The sequence below is a fragment of the Amblyraja radiata genome, chromosome 45, assembly GCF_010909765.2.
Source record: "Amblyraja radiata isolate CabotCenter1 chromosome 45, sAmbRad1.1.pri, whole genome shotgun sequence".
In the NCBI taxonomy this organism is placed as follows: Eukaryota; Metazoa; Chordata; class Chondrichthyes; order Rajiformes; family Rajidae; genus Amblyraja; species Amblyraja radiata.
In genome coordinates, this window is record NC_046000.1 from 2,642,826 (window position 1) to 2,662,981 (window position 20,156).

The 20,156-nt window shown below is 48.1% G+C and overlaps 3 protein-coding genes across 3 annotated transcripts; 2 read left to right on the forward strand and 1 right to left on the reverse strand.

Moving 5' to 3' along the window:
- Positions 1–384: 384 nt before the first annotated feature.
- Positions 385–695, forward strand: LOC116968421 (histone H4 type VIII-like). Its single transcript, XM_033015191.1, has one exon. The coding sequence runs from the start codon at positions 414–416 to the stop codon at positions 693–695; it is 282 nt and encodes a 93-aa protein (XP_032871082.1). The 5' UTR covers positions 385–413.
- Positions 696–11,454: 10,759 nt separating this feature from the next.
- LOC116968519 (histone H3) lies at positions 11,455–11,947 on the forward strand. Its single transcript, XM_033015287.1, has one exon. It carries the CDS (start codon positions 11,485–11,487, stop codon positions 11,893–11,895), a length of 411 nt encoding a protein of 136 aa, XP_032871178.1. The 5' UTR covers positions 11,455–11,484; the 3' UTR covers positions 11,896–11,947.
- Positions 11,948–13,749: 1,802 nt separating this feature from the next.
- Positions 13,750–14,110, reverse strand: LOC116968425 (histone H4-like). The gene has a single exon (XM_033015194.1). The coding sequence runs from the start codon at positions 14,108–14,110 to the stop codon at positions 13,760–13,762; it is 351 nt and encodes a 116-aa protein (XP_032871085.1). The 3' UTR covers positions 13,750–13,759.
- Between the last annotated feature and the right edge of the window lie 6,046 nt (positions 14,111–20,156).

Consider the following 20,156-nt stretch of genomic DNA (forward strand, 5'->3'; position numbering starts at 1 on the left):
AGTTGAATGATCAGCCATGATCATATTGAATGGCGGTGCAGGCTCGAAGGGCCGAATGGCCTACTCCTGCACCTATTTTCTAGGCCTATATTTCTATGTCTTTGTCTTCTGGCAGCTGATTCTCCTCCAGAGCTGATATCTCTTTAAGGACGTGTCTCGTCTCTGCTGGTATTGCAATGTCATCGGCAAAATCTAGGTCTGTGGGGCGTCTTCCTGTTGCAAAATGGGCGATTCTAAAAAACCGAGGGCGGAGCTGGAAGACGAGAGACGTCCCTCTTTCTGTCTGTCAATCTGATTCTGCCTTTTCCCCTCCTTCCTCTTTCTCTGCATTTCCCCGGCAGGTCGGGGCGCTGCGTATAAAAGACAGCAATAGGCAGCTTATCACAGAGCAGCGACTCGAGTGAAGCAGCATCATGTCTGGCAGAGGGAAAGGAGGCAAAGGATTAGGCAAAGGCGGAGCAAAGCGGCACCGCAAAGTGCTTCGCGATAACATCCAGGGCATCACCAAGCCAGCTATCCGCCGCCTGTCTCGGCGTGGTGGGATCAAGCGAATCTCGGGTCTGATCTACGAGGAGACCCGCGGGGTGTTGAAGGTTTTCCTGGACAATGTTATCAGGGACGCGGTCACCTACACCGAGCACGCCAAGCGCAAGACGGTCACTGCCATGGATGTGGTGTACGCTCTGAAACGATAGGGCCGCACTCTACAGGTTCGGCGGCTAAATAACTACCCCCTTTATTCCAACACAAAGCAAAGGGTCTTCTAAGAGCCGCCCACAGCCTCACAGAGGGAGCAGTGACCACGAGATCTGATTAATTATAATTTGTAATAGGTTAACCGGGGGCGATGTGATTTTCAATTAATTATATTTGCATCCTGCAGCAGTCAAAGTGTTCCTGTAAATGAACATTTTGTTACATTGGTGATCGGTTGTACTGTTGTGGAGTGTTGTACTGGTGTTGAACAGTCTGGGTGGCATTAGGTCATGAAGACAGGAGTTGCTACATGGAGACACAGATTCGTGTCAGCGAAATGTCACCTATTCCTTCCATCTACAAATGCTGTTTGACCGGTTAAGTTATTTCCAGTAATTGAAGTCGTCGCACAGATGAAAGTAGATTAAATATTCCCTCTGCGGATTGATACATTTTCCCTCATTCGACCTTTCTGATATTCCCCAGCTCCCCACTCACTGCACCCCGTTGGGAGAGAGCACCGTGTATCTGACGGAGAGAATGCGGACTGTGTAGAAACCCGGATAGAAGCAGCGCGCTTTGTGTGGGTAAGATGTTGGCTTTATTCATGGCAACTGGAGGGATGGAACGTGGAATGTGAGTTAGTCCGGGTGTTTCATACGACAGCGGATAAACAGAACGGAAACATCCCGCGTTAGTGGCCAGCTCGACGATTTCAGCCGTCAAATATTCGAGCAGAGCTGCCAGATAGACCGGGGCTCCGGCACCCACCCGCTCACCGTAGTTGCCTTTTCTCTAGGAGCCTGTTAACACGGCCCACCGGGAATTGCAGTCTACCTTGGGACGAGCGTGACTTAGGCTTGGTCTTGGCTTTGCCTCCGGTTTTCCCTCGTCCAGTCAATTTCCACAAACTTCTGCGGAAAGAGAATGTGGAAATGAAAGATCCTATAGGATCTTTGGTGGAAATTCTCCTGCACTGGCCCTGCTTGTAGCTTCTAGAGAGGAATGTGGTGGGGCGCTTACCATTGGTGGCGCAGCGCTTCATCTTATTGGTAATATGAGCTGCCTCGTTCTCCAATGACCAGACGCCAATAGGAAAACAACCGTCGCTCCACAAAAGAACTGACATTTGAAAAGCCCGCCCAAAAATAACATATATTTTACAATACAACACAACACAATTTATTTGTTATCATTTGAACCTTTTGAGGTTCAAACAAAATTTGGTTTCTGCAGTCATACACACAAGAAAAAAGAACATAGACACAACACAATTTACACAAACATCCATCACAATGAATCTGCTCCTCACTGTGATGGAAGGCAAAGTCTTATCTCTCCCCTGCACTCCTCCCGATGTCAGAGTCAAAGTTCCCAGCGAGCGATGGTAAGTGTCCCGCGGCCATTAAAGCCGCGCCGGGCGATGTAAGGCCGCGCTGCGGGTCTTGGTGTTGGAGCCCCCGGCGGGCGCTAGCAAGTCCCACGGTCTTTAAAGTCGCACCGGGCGATGTAAGGCCCCACTCCAGGCACTCTTCAACACCACAACTCGGGCGGGAAAGTCACCGTTGCAGAAGCCCCAAAAAGCGGTCTCCCACCAGGGACCCTTAGACTTTAAGAAATTAATTACATATTTATGTATGATAATGGATCCCCGCATCCACAGTTATTCTATGCTGACCCACCTACAATACACACTAAGTGTGAATTAGTTTCATGGTGAGAGACTCTTAGGAATATCTGGACTTTCAGAAGGCTTTCGACAAGGTCCCACATAAGAGATTAGTATACAAACTGTTGGCTTTCTACTCACTCCCGGGTCACTGCTCTCACTGTGAGGCTCTGGGTGGCTTAGAAGAGTCTTTATTTTGTCATAAAGCACAAGATACATGAAACATGAAATTAAAGTGGGGGAATGAAACGATTGGGGATGTGCAAATATTTGGGGATGGGGGGAGGGAAGCCAGTCTACCTCAAGACAGAAAGGGGAGGAGTTGTACAGTCTGATAGCCACAGGGAAGAAGGATATCCTCAGGCGTGCTGTACTGCATCATGGTTGAACCAATCTGTTGCTGAAGGTGGTGCTCAGGGCAGGTTGTCACGTGTGTCATGGAGAGGGTGAGCTGTATTGTTCAAGATGCTCCGTAGGTGAGTAGCATCCTCCCCGCCAACACCACCTGTTATGAATCCAACTCTGCCCCCAGGTCGGAGCTAGCCTTCCTGATGAGTTTGTTAATCCTGTTGGCGTCTGCGGCCTTCGCCCTGCTGCCCCAACACACAACAGTGAAGATGTTGGCACTGGCTACCACCGTTTGCTAGAAAATCGGGTGATTCAATCCACACCACCCAACAAAGTTGTTGAAAACACCTCTGTATTCAGCTTCCCTCTCCTCACTAATGCTGCCCACAATTGTAGAGTCATCCGAAAACTTCTGCAGGTGGCAGGAGTCCGAGTTATATTTGAAGTCCGTGGTGTAGATGTTGAACAGGAAGGGAGAGAGGACTGTCCCCTGTGAGCCCCTCGTGTTGCTCACTATCATGTCCGATACACAATTCTGTAGCCTGACATTGTGGTCATCCAGTCAGGTAGTTGGTGAGCCAGGACACTAATGGAGCATCCACCCATATCATCGTCAGTTTGCTGCCTAGCAGTGCAGGCCGGTTGGTGGTAAAGTCACTGGAGAAGTTAAAAAACATGACTCTCACATTGTTTCCTGGCTTCATGGAGACATTTTGGTGTAAAATCTGCAACTGGGGAAGGCAAGGCAAGGCAAGGCAACTTTATTTATATAGCACATTTCATACACGAGGCAGACTCAAAGTGCTTCACATAAAAACATGTCATACAATAAATGAAATAATAAAATGAAATAAAATAGAAGAACTAAAAGAAAAGAAAAGCAAAATTAAAAATGCATTATAAAAAGTGCAAAAGTTAAAAGTGCAATGTAGTTAAGATTTAGCTGAAAGCTAAAGTAAACATAAAAGTTTTCAGTCTTGTTTTAAAAGTGGTCAAAGTTGAGGCAAGTCTTAAATCTTCAGGAAGTTTATTCCAGCTATTTGTTGCATAGTAACTAAATCCCGCTTTCCCATGTTTTGTATTTACTCTGGGAATCACTAGCAGATTGGTTTCAGAAGATCTTAGCGGTCTAGAAGGCTTATATAGTGGAAGCATGTCAGTGATATACTTTGGCCCTAAACCATGTAGTGATTTATAGGTGAGCAGCAGGATTTTAAAATCAATTCTCTGACATACAGGGAGCCAATGTAAGGATTTAGGAATTGGTGTAATATGCTCAAATTTTTTGGTCTTTGTTAGAACTCTAGCAACAGCGTTCTGAACAAGCTGTAGCTGCCTGACAGTTTTTTTTGGAAGACCTGCAAGGAGACCGTTACAATAACCTAGCCTACTAATAATAAAGGCATGTACAAGTTTTTCTAAGTCTTGAGCTGACATGAGTCCTTTTAATCTTGCTATGTTTTTGAAGTGATAGTAGGCCGATTTTGTTACTGATTTGATGTGACTGTCAAAATTTAAATCTGAATCCATAATGACCCCAAGATTTCTGGCTTTGTTTGAAGTTTTCAGGGACAGAGAGTGAAGGTGTTGGGTTACTTTAAGCCTTTCTTTTTTACCACCAAAAACAATTATCTCCGTTTTGTCCTTATTTAGTTGGAGAAAATTTTGGCACATCCAGTCTTTGACTTGCTCAATGCACTGGCACAACAGATCTATGGGGCGATAGTCATTTGGTGATAGCGCTACATAGATTTGAGTGTCATCGGCATAGCAGTGGTGGTCAATATTATTATTTCGCATGATTTGCCCTAGTGGGAGCATGTAGATGTTGAATAAAGAGGGCCCTAAGATCGAACCTTGCGGTACTCCACACGTCACGTTGGTTGGTTCTGATACAAAGTCGCCAATGGAAACAAAATAGTTCCTATCTTGTAAATATGACCTGAACCAACTTAAGACTGTGCCTGAGAGCCCCACCCATTTTTCCAACCTGTCCAAAAGTATTGAGTGATCAACAGTGTCGAATGCAGCACTTAGGTCTAATAGCATTAATATTGAAACTTTGCCAGAGTCTGTGTTAAGACGGATGTCGTTTACAACTTTAATAAGGGCGGTCTCGGTGCTATGAAGAGGTCGAAATCCTGACTGGAAGTTGTCGTAGCAGCCAGTTGAAGCCAGGAAGTGATTAAGTTGCTGGAGGACAACTTTCTCAATGATTTTACTTATGAAAGATAGGTTTGATATTGGTCTATAGTTGTTAATAATAGAGGCATCTAGGCTCCGCTTTTTTAAAAGGAAGCAAAATAGAAACTGTTTTCTCAAGACGGAAACTTGAACAAAATAAAATCTTGTTTCCAAGGCAGTAGCAATGAAAAAGATCAGCGAAAAATTAATGAAAGAGATAAAGAACAAAGTAAGAGGCGAGAGATGCAGCCAGTCAGAATCGTGTAAAGAGTAAACATTCTGGTGAAATAAAATAAAACGAAAATTTATTGATAAAGTGAGCGGTGATTCCGTGCAAAGTGAGCCTGAGGGGCAATGGTGGTAAATCGTTGACAGCAGCGTGAGTGGGAATCACTACCAGGTAAGGAAGTCGAGGAGGCGACCGAAAACGGTTCCCCCCTCCCCCCCCCCCCCTTCCCCCCACCACTCCCTACACAAGACCCACCAAGAGACACCTAACTAACATTTAGGCACAACAAAAAAAACAAAAAAAAGTTGAAATAACGAATACGCCGCTGGCAGGGCAGCCGGCTCGCTGCGCTCCCACCGACCGAGGGCTCTCAAGACTCAAGAACGTTTAATTGTCACTAGACCAAGTGCAGACCCATTGGGTCTGCTCCGACAACGCAAGGTCCCACCACTCACCAGTTCCTCCAACGCAAGCCGTTCCCCCAACACAATATTGCACCACTCACTCATAGTCCCCAACTACGCAGGCGCGACTTATTTTTCCTCATCCACCAGCACTACTTCCTCCTCCTCTTCAGCCTCCCTCTTCAATCTCTAGAGAGGGAGGTGGGTAGAGAGGGAGGAGTAGTAGCATAAACACTGTCCAGGCCATCACTGACTCTGACCTCCCCATCATCGAAGGGATCTATCGTAGTCGCTACCTCAAAAAGGCAGCCAAAATCATCAAAGTCCCACACCATTCTGGCCACACACTCATCTGACCACTGCCATCGGGAAGAAGGTACAGGACCCTGAGAACTGTAACATCCAGCTTCAGTAACAGCAACCTCCCTACAGCCATCAGGCTATTAAACATTACAACCTCAAAAGTTGTGAACTACAATAGACGATTATTATAATTATTATTGCACCTGTGTCCACTGTTGTTTATCATCTATGTCCATCATTTGGATGATTCTACAATTGTCATGGTTAGCAAGTTAACGGATGACAAATTAGCTGTATCGTGGACAGTGAATAAAGTTATCTAAGATTGACGCTGGGTCTAAATCAGCTGTGACAGAGGCCCAAGTAATGGCAAATGGAACTTAAGAGTCAGGTCAAGAGTGTTTTATTGTCATGTGTCCCAGATAAAACAATGACATTCTTATGTGCTGCAGTACAACAGAATATGGAATCATAATAAATAATATCACAAAAACTCAGAAATAAAACAAACATGTCAAAGAGGATTCTCTTCAACTTCTACAGGTGCACAGTAGAGAGCATACTGACTGGCGCATTGTGGCCTGGTTCGGTAACTTGAACGTCCAGGAGCGGTAAAGAATGAAAATCTCCGTAATGTTCTCAGGAAGTAGAGGCGCTGATGTGCTTTCTTTATGATTGCATCAGTGTGCTGGGTCCAGGAAAGATCTTCGGAAATCGGCATGACCAGGAACTTGAAGTTTTTGACTCAATTATGTAAACAGGATTGTGGGGCGTCAACCTTCCTCTTCCAAAGTCCACAATCAGTTCTTTCGTTTTACTGATATTGAGAGCCAGGCTGTGGTGCCATCAGCATATGGTCAGTCCCTCGATCTCACTTTTACACTCTGACTCATCACCATTTGTAATTCAAACCACAACGGTGGTGTCATCAGCGAACTTGAAAATGGAATTTGCACTATGTCCGGCTATCACCAACTATTTGTTCTGGTACAAATACATTGATTCTACGATAAGCGCCACACCAACGCCTCTACTTCAAAGAATACCAAATAAATCTTGCGGCTCTCCAATGACTGGCAATTTCTGCTGATGCACCACCATAGAAATCATTTATCCACAAGAATCATAGATTGCAGGTCTGTCCAGGATCTCAATAAAATGCAGAGAGTTGTGGAAACAGCCCAGTCCAACACAAACCAACCTGCTCCATCAACTTAATCTACACTTCACCCTGCCTCGGGAAAGCAAGCAACATAATCCAAGGACCACTCATAACCTGGTCATTTTATCTCGTCTCCTCTGCTGTCAGGTGAAGTATATGACAGTTTGAAAGCACATACCACCAGATTCAAGATTAGCTATTCGCCCGCTGTTATCAGACTCTTGAACAGACCTTTCATATGTTTCCAATCTTCCAATCCACCTCGTTGTGGCCCCTTGCACTTTGTTTCCTTTTTGCACTCATGTATTTTGTGAATGAACGATGTGCCTGCATTATATACAAAATAAACGTTGTCACAATATATTGCTACGTAACAATAATAAACCAACTCCAAATACTGAGATGACAAAGGCCCGAGGTTCACGGAGGTCTTTGGGCCCTGCTCCCTGATTTGCAACAATACGCAAGCAGACGCAGAAATAATTAGTGATGTTGGGGAGGGGGGGTTGCAGAAAGGTGCAAATATAACAGGGTTATACTGGTAAGCGATTTAAACTTCTGGGACTGGGGCTGTACTTCCGGTGGCGCTGGTGCCAGCAGCCTCCACCATCAGCCCGGTATCTTTTTGTTTTTTTGTTTTTTTAGTTATGTCAAAGTGTGTTTTTTATGTTTTTTTAAATGTCTTTATGTGGGGGATGAGGGCACGGTAAGGGGGATACCGTCCTTCGGTCGCTTCCTGGAGAGGACGCGACTATCATTCGAATCGCGTCCTCACCCCCGCAGCGGCCAACCTACTGGTTTGGCGTGGCCTTTCCTGCCGGGATCGACCAGAGCTCCAGCAGCGGCGGGACAGCGCTGATACATCACGGGGCTATCGATGCCTTACCGGGGATCGCCGTCTGGAGCCCGGAGTGCTGGACCTGCTGCACCGACATCATGGAGCTGTGGTTCGCGGAGCTCCCAACGCGGGCGGCGCTGATCAACAACGCGGGGTCCTGCGACTCTGCCCAGCTAGGCCTGCGGACTCCGGCTGCGGGAGGCGGCTGATCAGGAGGTCCGGGCCGCTGAGGAGGAGGATGTTCACCGTCGGGGTTCGGCGTCGGCGTTCCACCAGCCCGGCGTGAGGGCCTGAACATCGGGCCGCCCGGTGCGGCGACTGCGGGTGCTAGGAAGGCCCAGACCACGGATGAACATCTGGGAAGATCGGAGGGGAGGCCGGCTGGACTATGGTGCCTTCATCACCTTGGTGCCACTGTGTTATGTTGTGTCGTGGACTTTCTGTGTTTGTGCTTTTCTTTTTTTAATTCAATTTTATTTTTAATATGTTTTATTATTTATTATTTTTATGATACTGACTGTAAAGGGAAATTCATTTCGTTGTCTCTAATTGAGACAATGACAATAAATTTGAATACAATACAATACATTACAATACAATACTGCCATAGATTCGAGGCTATGGAAGGGGTGGAATTCCAGGAAAGATTTTGCGAATAATATGTGGAAGGGCTTGACAGAGAGGCGCCACTTGGTCTCCTATTGGGAGATTAGGCAGAGCAAGTGACTGTAGAGTCAGTGGGGAGATAGTGACCATAATATTATCCGTTAAAAAAAAAGTAAATAAATTACATTTCAGACATACAGTGAGTTGTTGAAACCACAACTGGTGTTTGTGTCCGGTGTTGGACTGTTTAAAAATGCAGGGTCGCTCATGTAAGAAAGAGACGAGACGAATTCGAATCCAGGGATCAGAGACTCTGATGAGCGGCGGCTTCATCGAGTTTACTGAACTGGAAAACTACACGTAACACCCGAGAATCCACAGCATGGGTCGAGCGGAGAGGTAATCCAACCCTGGGAACTGTGCAACGGGCCAACTGTCTGAGCTGTGAATGTGTAGATGTGAACATTGTGTCAGAGAGTGTATTAATGGGGCGGGCGGCTCAGGCTGATGTCACTGTGTTTGTGGGTCCGAACACTTGGACGGATTTCCCAGCCCCACTGGTGAAAAATGTAAATATATCAGTGGCACGGAATAGCCCCACGTCCCAGCTCAGTCCTGAAGTGGGAATTAACTGCAAAGTTTACGTTGGTTTCGATATTTCTGTCGAAAAGCAGCGAGCATGTCAGTGACGTGGACAGATAACGCGCTCAGTGCATCAGTGAAACGGGGCTAAATGGAAAGCGCTGCCTTTAATTCGTATCAGACTTACTCTACAATAAACATTCCGGTCTCAGAGATGTACCGAGGCCAGTTTAGGTCTCCGAAGTGTCCGAATTTAATTGGAATTACAGGGTTTTTGAAGACAGAGAAACACAGCGAGGCGGAGGGGCCGGGAGTTGACAGCAGTATGTCTCCGCCCCGTCCGCTCGCTGCCTTTAAGTTGCTCAGTGCCGCCGCCACTCGCTTCATTTCTCACTCAGTTCTGAGTGTGAGAGAGAGCTTGTGCATAGTTGCCGATATGACGGAGACCGCAGCCGCTGAAGCGGTTCCTCAAGCCGTCCCCACCGCTCAAACTAAGGCTCCCAAGAAGAAGAAGCCGCCCGCCCGGAGCAAGGCAGCCGGTCTCAAGCTGGGCGAACAGATCGACAAGCTTGTGGCGGATTGCCGCGATCGCAGAGGGTTGTCTTTATTTGCGATAAAGAAGAGTCTGGCCGCCAACAGCGTCGATGTGGACAAGTACGGCCATCTGATCAGGATGTGCATCAAGAGGAGATTAGTAAACGGTTTACTGGTCCAGAACAAGGGCTCCTTCAAGACTGGCAAGGGAGAAGCGGCCGTGAAATCAGTAAAGAAAGCGAAGGTTCCAGCAGCCAAAACATCCAAGAGCAAGAAACCGACGGCCAAGAAACCACCGACCAAGAAATCACTGGCAAAAAAATCTACCCCCAAGAAACCAGCGGCCAAGAAAGTTGGGGCCAAGAAACCAGCGGTCAAGAAAGTTGGGGTCAAGAAAGCAGCGGCAAAGAAAGCATCGCCCAAGAAGGCGGCACAGAAAATACCCAAAAAGGTAGCAAAGAAGCCGGTAAAACGCCAGGTGAAGGCGAAATCCAAGAAGGCAGCGACCAAAAAGTGAAATAAAAAACGCTGTCTGTAAAGACCAGAACCCAACGGCTCTTTTAAGAGCCACCCACATCTATCAGGAAAGAGCTGATCTAAACTCAAGCGATCCCGGGACCAGGCTCAGTGCGAGGCGGAAATCATTACAATTAACCCGAGATTCATCCTCCTAACTCGCTGCCCCTCTCTTCCCACTCCCCTCTCTCTGTATATGATGCGGTCACCGACACTGAGCACACCAAGCGTAACTACTGTGGATGTGAAGTTACGCTCTGAAGAAAGTCACAAAAAGCTCAACTCAGCAGGACAGGCGGCATCTCTGGAGCGATGGAATGGGTGTCGTTTCGGGTCGAGACCCTTCTTCAGACGCTCTTGTAAGCAAAGATCTTATAGCGGAGCTGCTATAGGATCTTTGCTTGTAAGGCTCTTAGAGCCAACCACAGTGAGAGCAGTGACCCGGGATGAAAGTGGATGCAGATTGCGATGTGCTTTAATAAAACCTTTAGTTCAACCACTGAACACAAAAGTGTTTAGCTTCATCCCCGCGTTCATTAGCGATGCAAAGAATATCGACAGCCGACAGTAAAAGATCATACACAAGGCGATGTCAGCTTCCCTTTTACCTATGTACCTCATTGTGGCGGCTCCCAAGGGTCGTGCCATCATAGTGTCGAACCCCTCGGCACAGGAGTGGTTTAGTCCGGAGGCGGCCCTTAGCCGGAGGCTTTAAAGGCAGGGGTTTGGGTGCCATCTTCCTCTCGTTTGGTCTTCCCTACAACCGGGAGGAACATAATAAAAAGTGCCTCTCAAAACACGACTTCGTGCTTCATTCTGAGACCCACGCACTACATCATGATTAATGCAGCAACAGGAGGGTCGACTCCAAACCGTTCCCCGGGTAACGTTTATTTCCAGTCACGGGCAGACAAATTCTCTCTGCACCGGGATCCGGTCTAAATCCGTACCGCATATTCGGTCAATTATTTAAGGGAGAAGTTTAAGTGAATTTGATATCAAGTTGACAGAACCTGAATGAATTCAGAATTATAAGACAAAAGACTGGCCTCGTTTACCGGCTGCTACGAAATTGGCGGGCAATTTGAAAATGTATCCTCAACCAATAACACTCATAGAGTGTGTGCTCTCTGGATGGCTGAGCTTCCCCCACCCCACCCGCAGGTCACACATCTCTGTATCGCTTCCACCCTCTCTCTCCCTCCTCTCTCGCCTCAGACCTTCTGAAACAACCGCCTGGTGCTGACAAACCTGCAGCCACTCGCAGGGATAGGACACCGTGAGTGGCATCTCTGCTCCATCCCTTCAGAGGCTGTGGGCCGGCCCTTCACCAAGCCTTTAAAAGCGGGTCCCAGAGCCGGCTCCGTCATTCAGTCCCTGTATTTCACACTGTGCCCCCACTGTTGAAGGAGAATGGCCCGGACCAAGCAGACAGCGCGTAAATCGACTGGAGGGAAAGCTCCTCGCAAACAGCTGGCTACCAAAGCGGCGCGGAAGAGCGCTCCAGCCACGGGCGGAGTGAAGAAGCCTCATCGCTACAGGCCCGGCACCGTGGCTCTGAGGGAGATCCGGCGCTACCAGAAATCCACCGAGTTGCTCATCCGCAAACTGCCCTTCCAGCGCCTGGTGCGGGAGATCGCTCAGGACTTCAAGACAGACCTGCGCTTCCAGAGCTCGGCCGTCATGGCCCTGCAGGAGGCCAGCGAGGCTTACCTGGTGGGGCTCTTTGAGGACACCAACCTGTGCGCAATCCACGCCAAGCGAGTCACCATCATGCCCAAAGACATCCAGCTGGCCCGCCGCATCCGCGGGGAGCGCGCCTAAACTCCACCTCTCCACCAACAACAAACGGCTCTTTTAAGAGCCACTAATCCGGCAGAAGAAAGAGCTGGGGTTTTCTAATGTCCTTTTACATCAATGTTCTCTTCTTTCTGCGGGCTTTTATCTGAATTGATGCCGCAGAGACTGCTGCTGAGTGGAGTCTGACTTCAGTCATTCAAGTGTAACTGGTTTCGATGTAAATGCCAACACGGCTCATAATGGTGTGTACACGACCAGCCCCTGTTCGCTCTGCGCCCCCTTTTCTCACGCGCTCCGGGTTCAAGGACAACAAACGCCTTTATTACGCACTTTCCACGCGCGCCCCTCAGTCGCTGATCAGTCCTTCCACAGACACTGAGTTACACCATCTCCATAATGATGAGGCCGGTTGGAGGGACAAAGGCGGCGACCACATACTCCAACTCCAAGTAACGACCCACACAGCGCTGACGCTGCTAACGGAAATCCTAACGGCTCTGCTCACGCACGGTCTCACTGAAAGTGTTGTGTTGATATTTGGACACCGCATTGATGCAACTGGTTCGATATTTCATTCGCAGGCGATAGTTCTCCTTCTGTTTAATTTGATCAAATTAGCCGTCCAAACCCGGTATAATCCAGATGCAAGTACATTCCTGCCCACCTCATCGCCCGCTGAGTTTCTCCAGCATTTTTGTCTACCGTCAATACGTCAATATATCGTATATGCAAAGAGCGATCTTGTTCCCATAGGTTAGCGGTTTAAAATAGTAAGAATGCATTCCTAGGAGTCTCTCACGATGAAACTAATTCACCCTCGGTGTGTTTTGTAGGTGGGTCAACATAGAATTACTGTGGATGCGGGGATCCATTATCATACATAAATGTATAATTAATTTCTTCAAGTCTAAGGTATTGCTGAAAATGTATTTTATTTTTGGGCGGGCTCTTTAAATGTCAGTTCTTTTGTGGAGCGACGGTTGTTTTCCTATTGGCGTCTGGTCATTGGAGAACGAGGCAGCTCTACGATTGGCCTATTTCATATTACCAATGAGATGAAGCGCTGCGCCACCAATGGTAAGCGCCCCACCACATTCCTCTCTAGCAGCTACAAGCAGGGCCAGAGCGGGAGAATTTCCACCAAAGATCCTATAGGACCTTTCATTTCCACATTCACTTTCCGCAGAAGTTTGACTGGACGAGGGAAAACCAGAAGCAAATCCAAGGCCAAGCCTAAGTCACGCTCGTCCCGAGCTGGACTGCAATTCCCGGTGGGCGGTGTTCACAGGCTCCTAGATAAAAGGCAACTATGGTGAGCGGGTGGGTGCCGGAGCCCCGGTCTATCTGGCTGCTCTGCTCGAATATTTGACGGCTGAAATCGTCGAGCTGGCCGGCCGGCAACAAGTAGACCTGCATCATCCCCAGACATCTGCAGCTGGTCGTCCCCAACGACGAGGAGCCCCACAAGCAGATGGGAGACCTGTCCATTGCTCAAGGCGCGTACAGCTATGATCATTGGTGCTGCCTAATATCCAGGCCGTGCTGTTGCCCAAGAAAAGCAGCGCAGCCACTGGCAGTAAGAGCAAGCAAATCAGCGAAACGTCAACCTAACGACCCAACGGCTCTTTTCAGTCACCCACCGTGTCTGTCGAAGGGCTGAATAACGTCTGGGGTGGGCGCGGGGTATTTCCGTTCGGTCTTGACAACACTCCACAACTAATCAGGAAATCGGTAATCGATCACCAATGATCATTTACAGGAACACGTTGACTGCTGCGGGATGCAATATAATTCATTGAAAATCTCATCGGTCCCAGTTAACCTGTAACAAATTATAATTAATCAGATCTCGTGGTCACTGCTCCCTCTGTGAGGCTGTGGGTGGCTCTTAGAAGAGCCTTTGTTTTGTGTTGGAATAAAGGGGGTCGTTATTTAGCCGCCGAACCCGTAGAGTGCGGCCCTGTCGTTTCAGAGCGTACACCACATCCATGGCAGTGACCGTCTTGCGCTTGGCGTGCTCGGTGTAGGTGACCGCGTCCCTGATCACATTCTCCAGGAAAACCTTCAACACCCCGCGGGTCTCCTCGTAGATCAGACCAGAGATCCGCTTGACCCCACCTCGAGCCAGGCGGCGGATAGCTGGCTTGGTGATGCCCTGGATGTTATCGCGAAGCACTTTGCGGTGCCGCTTTGCTCCGCCTTTGCCTAATCCTTTGCCTCCTTTCCCTCTGCCAGACATGATGCTACTTTACACAAGTCGCTGCTCAGTGACAAGCTGACTGTTGCTGTCTTCTTTTATACGCAGCGCCCCGACCTGCCGGGGAAATGCAGTGAAAGCGGGAGGAGGGGGAAAGGCAGATTCAGAGTGACAGACAGAAGGAGGAGGAGACAGAAGGAGGGACGTCTCTCATCTTCCAGCTCCGCCCTCGGTTTTTTGCAACCACCCATTTTGCAACAGGAAGACGCCCCACAGACCTAGATTTTGCCGATGACATTGGACTACGAGCCAAAGTTCCGCTATAGGATCTTGACCCCTTCCACCATCGAGCCGTTAATATAAACGGGATTGTGGGTCCCCATCCTACCCCTTCCAAAGTCTACAAACAGTTCCTTGGTTTTGCTGGTGTTGAGGGCTAGGTCATTGTGCTGGCACCTTTCGGTCAGTCGGTCGATCTCCCTTCTATACTCTGGCTCGTCCCCATCAGTGATACATCCCACAACAGTGGTGTGGTCAACGAACTTGATGATGGAGTTCACACTATGACCGGCTACGCAGCCATGAGTATAGAGTGTGTACAGCAGTGGGCTGAGCATGCAGCCTTGAGGTGCTCCCGTGCTGATTGTTATCGAAGCTGACACATTTTCACCAGAAAAAGAAGCCGACCAAAACTCACATGAGGGCGAACATTCCAGAATGATTTGGAAGCCCGGGATACAAACCTATTGAGGGTGGAACATGTTGCACATAACCAAACAGAATGGTGAAAGCTTGCTGCACAATGCACTCAACAGTGGGAAGAACTAATTCGAAGTAGAGTCATTTTCAATCGTCAATCAACGACAGAATTTGAAATTTAGTAACCCCGCTAATCCCTGTGTTGAACTGGTTGAAATAAGTACCTGCAGATGCTGGTTCATAATAAAGATAGACACAGAGTGCTGGAGTAACCAGCATCTCAGGAGAAAAGCGAAAGGTGATGTTTTTGTTTGGGACCCTTCTTCAGCATGAAATTGGGGAGGGGGGCGTGGGGAAATTGAGGAGGGAGTGGGGTGGGTGTGGAAATTTGGAGGCGAGAAAAGACCGGGACAAATCAGGGCCGGCAATAATTTAACTTTCCGCCTGGACATTGCAAGAACAGCGCCTGATGTTTAGCTTGTGAAGCGGTATGAACGGTGATTCTCTGTGTTTAAATGACTTCCCCCAACACTCTCCTCACCTAGGAAGGGCAGATGGCAAATAAGAGATGTTGTATTTTGGTCCATGAAACAATGGACAGGACTTGCACATAAATGGTAGGACCCTGAAGCGTGTGGCAGAACACAGAGATCTGGGTGTACAGCTCCCTGAAAATGGTGAGTCAGGTGGACAGTGCGGTGTAGGCGGTGTTTTGCATGTTTTACTTCACTGGGAAGGATATAGAGTGCAAATGTTGCCACATCATGATGCAGCTGCACAAGTCGTTGGTGAGAGCATGATTGCAGTATTGTATGTAGTTCTGGCCGCCCAGCTTTTACAAGAATGTCATTAAATTGGAATGGGTGCAGAAGAGATGCACCATATGTTACCTGGGCTTGCATTACAGGGAGTGGATGGATCGGCTGGGACTTTATGCTTTGAAGCATTGAAGGCTAAACAGTGACCATTTTGATGTGTACCTGAAACTGATGGGCAGGATAAACTGAATGAACAGTTTTCCCCCCAGGGTAGAGGATTCATAAAAAAGGCACACGGTGAAGGTGAAATGAGATAAACTCAAGAGAAACCTCAAGGGCAACAGTTTTATTCAGAGTGTCGTCCACATCTGGAGTGAGCTTCCAGAAGAATCTATAGGAGTGGATACAATTATGACATTTGGACAGATACAAGGCCAGGAAGGTTTTAGAGGGATATGGGCCAAAAGTAGGTAAAAGAGACTAGCCCAATATGTCAACTTAGTTGGTATGGACAAGGTTTCCATGCTGTACAGCTCTATCACTTTATGACTTGTATTTTATCCAATGACAGATGACTGGCACTCACTGCGTGAATTAAAAACATTTAGGTTTATTATTGTCACGTGTACCAACAGGAAACAATAAAACTTCCCTGCACTGTACTGCAAGGAGACAGGCCTGGACAACACACTATTTGACCATAACACCGCACAAGAATGTAATGACATGGACCTCACACTTCCCTGTGGGGCAATAGATTTCCAACACCAACCCCTCCTGTACAGATAAAGACAGGAACACCCCCTGCACTACACTGTGAAGTCACAGCCCAGTACAGACCACACAGCCTGTGGTCTGAGAGATTTGCACCAGCCACTCCCAACACTGCAAGGGCACATGCCTGCACAAACTATCTCAGAACTGCATGGAGACTGCCCAGTACAGCTCCAGCACTGACAGCAGGGAGATGGACAAAGGGAAATCAGCCACAGTCCAAGACCAAGCTCAGGGAACTGGGTCTCTGCACATCCATATGCAACTGTATCAAATTCCTGTGCATGCATATTTCTGAAGATCTGTCCTGGCCCCAGCACATTGATGCAATCAGAAAGAAAGTGCATCAATGTTTCTACTTCTAAGACTGGGGAAATTCAGTATGCCAACAAATACGTTATTTAATTTCTATAATTGCATCATTCAAGTTCAGCAACTTGAACGTCCAGAATCAAAGACGATTGGACAAATGGATCAACACTGCCCAGTCCATAGATACAAAAAGCTGGAGTAACTCAGTGGCACAGGCAGCATTTCTGGAGAGGGTGACATTTCAAGTCAAGACCCTTCTTCGGGCTGGTCAGGGAAAAGGGAAACAAGCGATATGGAAAGGTAAAGAACAATGAATGAAAGATATGCAAAATAGAAACAATGATAAAAGAGACATGTCATTCTTAGCTAAGAAGCTAGTGCGTCTTAGGTGGGAGAGGTATAGAGCGAGAGAGAATGCTGGGGCTACCTAAAGTGAGACACATAGAAAAGGGTGCAGGACTAGGCTCTTTGGGCCAGCACCACCATTCATTATGATCAGGGTTGATCATCTAAAATCAGTACCCAGTTTCGTTTTTTCCCTCCATATCCCTTGATTCTTTCAGCCCTACGAGCAAAATCTAACTCTCTATTGAAAATATCCAAAAAAGTGGAGTTACAGTGTCTACCCTCCAGTACACAGGAACTGATCCAGAGTCGAGTGAAAATTGGAAAATGATCACCAATGCATCCATGATTTCTGGGGTACACCTCCTTGGGTATGCTGGGATGTAGACCATCAGGCCCTGGGGATTTGTTGCCTCCAGTCCCAACAGTTTACCTAACACCATTTCCTGACTAATGTGGATTTCTTTCAGTTCCTCCCTCCCACTAGATCCTCGGTCCCATAGTATTTCTGGGAGATTGTTTGTGTCTTCCTTAGTAATGACAGAACTAAAGTACTCATTTAACTGTTCTGTCATTTCCTTGAGTCTCCATTATAAATTCATCTGTCTCCGCATATAAGGGACCTACATTTGTGTTCACTAATCTGATCCCTTTTACATATCTAAAGCAGCTTTTACAGTCCGTTTTTATATTCCCGCAAGCTTTCATTCATGCTCTTTTTCCACCCTCTTAATTAACCCCTTTGTCCTCCTCCATTGAGTTCTAAATGTTGCGGTTCTTCTCACATTCCTGGTGTCGCTGTTACGTTCCCACCCTCTGCACTGACACGGAAACTTTATCTTCTGATTCCCTCTCAGCTTGTCCCTGTCTCCAAATATTTCACCCACAATGTTACATATAGAGCAGACTAATATGAACACCTGTCCCTTCACCTCCCCCCTCGACTCCATTCAAGGTCCCAAGCAGTCGTTCCAGGTGCGACAAAGGTTCACCTGTATCTCCTCCAACCTCATCTACTGCATCCGCTGCTCTAGATGTCAGCTAATTTACATCGGTGAGACCAAGCGTAGGTTGGGCGACCGTTTCGCCGAACACCTCCGCTCAGTCCGCCTTAACCTACCTGACCTCCCGGTGGCTCAGCACTTCAACTCCCCCTCCCATTCCCAATCCGACCTCTCTGTCCTGGGTCTCCTCCATTGCCAGAGTGAGCAACAGCGGAAATTGGAGGAACAGCACCTCATATTCCGTCTGGGGTCCTTGCGCCCTTATGGCATCAACATTGAATTCCCCCAATTTGGCTAGCCTGTGCTGTCCCCTCCCCTTCCTTCACCCTCTAGCTGTCTCCTCCCACCCTCCCATCCGCCCGCCCTCGGGCTCCTCCTCCTCCTCCCTTTTTCCTTCTTTCTTTCCCCACCCCCCATCAGTCTGAAGAAGGGTTTCGGCCCGAAACGTCGCCTATTTCCTTCGCTCCATAGTTGCTGCTGCACCCGCTGAGTTCCTCCAGCAATTTTGTGTACCTTCGATATTCCAGCATCTGCAGTTCCCTTTTAACACAATAATATGAACAAGGTACTGCATTTGCATTTTGCTGCCGTTGATGTGGCTTAATTGCTGTGGTGACCATAATGTATTAACTGCAACCTCCTGTGTTGTAACTCCCCTGAAATCTCACTTCTTATCAAGATCACTACAAGTTCTCGGTCCTTTCACTGACCCAACTTTTACACCTAAGTGAGGATTTGACCCCGGCACATGAATACTAACCTGTCCATAACCTAATCCCCTTTGCACAAAAATCGAACCGATGAATCGTATTTGTTTTGAATGGTTAGCACGTGAAATTAATGGGAGGTTACATTCCCAGAATCTCCTGTCAAATAATTAATTCACTCGCAGCCTGTATTGTAAATGCATTGGAATCAAGTGAAGGGTGCAGTGGCTAAACCACATTCACACATTTATAATGTACTAGGCTACGTCGGACCCGTTGGGACCCAGCATCACACGGGAGGGCTGGTCACCCAACGCAACATTCCAGCTCTCCACCAATTCCAATATTGCACGCCATTGGGGGGTGGGGGGGGGGGGCTTTCTGTTGCACTAGTATGGGTGTTGTGGGCCAAAGGTACTGGTTTCCAGATGGCTAGTATTGACATTGTGTGCCGAATGGATTCTTGGGCTGGCAGCTCAGTCACTGAGGCCTGGCAGTACAGCCACTCGGACTTGCCATGTGGCAGCTGAGAAACTGACAGAAATTCTGCCCAAAACAGGTGACAGACTGTGAGAGAGAAGGGGGAGAGGTTGGACTGAATGGATTATTGGGCTGACAGTTCGTTTACTCACGGCTTGTGGGCTGGCAGTTCACTTACTCATGGCTTGTGGGCTGGCAGTTCACTTACTCATGGCTTGTGGGCTGGCAGTTCAGTCACTCACCCCTGGTACGCTGCAGTTCATTCAGTCACCCCTCCTCCCTTCATCCCCCCACTCTGCTCCTTGCCATTCCCCTCCTCCCCACACATTCTGTCCATCTCCCTACAACCTCCCCCCATGCACTCTTAGTGGATCTCCCACAGAGCAGCCATTCCTGCCTATTAGGTTCCCATTGTGATAAAGAACACGCAGGCATGAAAAATGGAAAAAGGATTTATCAAAGTTTAAATTGTGAATTGTGAATTAGTCATGATGGCCGAGCTCTGGAAGCGCAGGTCTGTCTTGATGTCCTGAGCGATCTCCCGCACCAGGCGCTGGAAGGGCAGTTTGCGGATGAGCAACTCGGTGGATTTCTGGTAGCGCCGGATCTCCCTCAGAGCCACGGTGCCGGGCCTGTAGCGATGAGGCTTCTTCACTCCGCCCGTGGCTGGAGCGCTCTTCCGCGCCGCTTTGGTCATAGAAACATAGAAACATAGAAATTAGGTGCAGGAGTAGGCCATTCGGCCCTTTGAGCCTGCACCGCCATTCAATATGATCATGGCTGATCATCCAACTCAGTATCCCGTACCTGCCTTCTCTGAAGAAAGGTTTCGGCCCGAAACGTCGCCTATTTCCTTCGCTCCATAGATGCTGCTGCACCCGCTGAGTTTCCCCAGCAATGTTGTGTACCTTCTCTCCATACCCTCTGATCCCCTTAGCCACAAGGGCCACATCTAACTCCCTCTTAAATATAGCCAATGAACTGGCCTCGACTACCCTCTGTGGCAGAG

Excerpts from the sequence above, each read along its gene's own strand:
- LOC116968425 (XM_033015194.1), bottom strand. The coding sequence starts at position 14,110 with ATGTCTGGCAGAGGGAAAGGAGGCAAAGGATTAGGCAAAGGCGGAGCA.
- LOC116968421 (XM_033015191.1), top strand. The coding sequence starts at position 414 with ATGTCTGGCAGAGGGAAAGGAGGCAAAGGATTAGGCAAAGGCGGAGCA.
- LOC116968519 (XM_033015287.1), top strand. The coding sequence starts at position 11,485 with ATGGCCCGGACCAAGCAGACAGCGCGTAAATCGACTGGAGGGAAAGCT.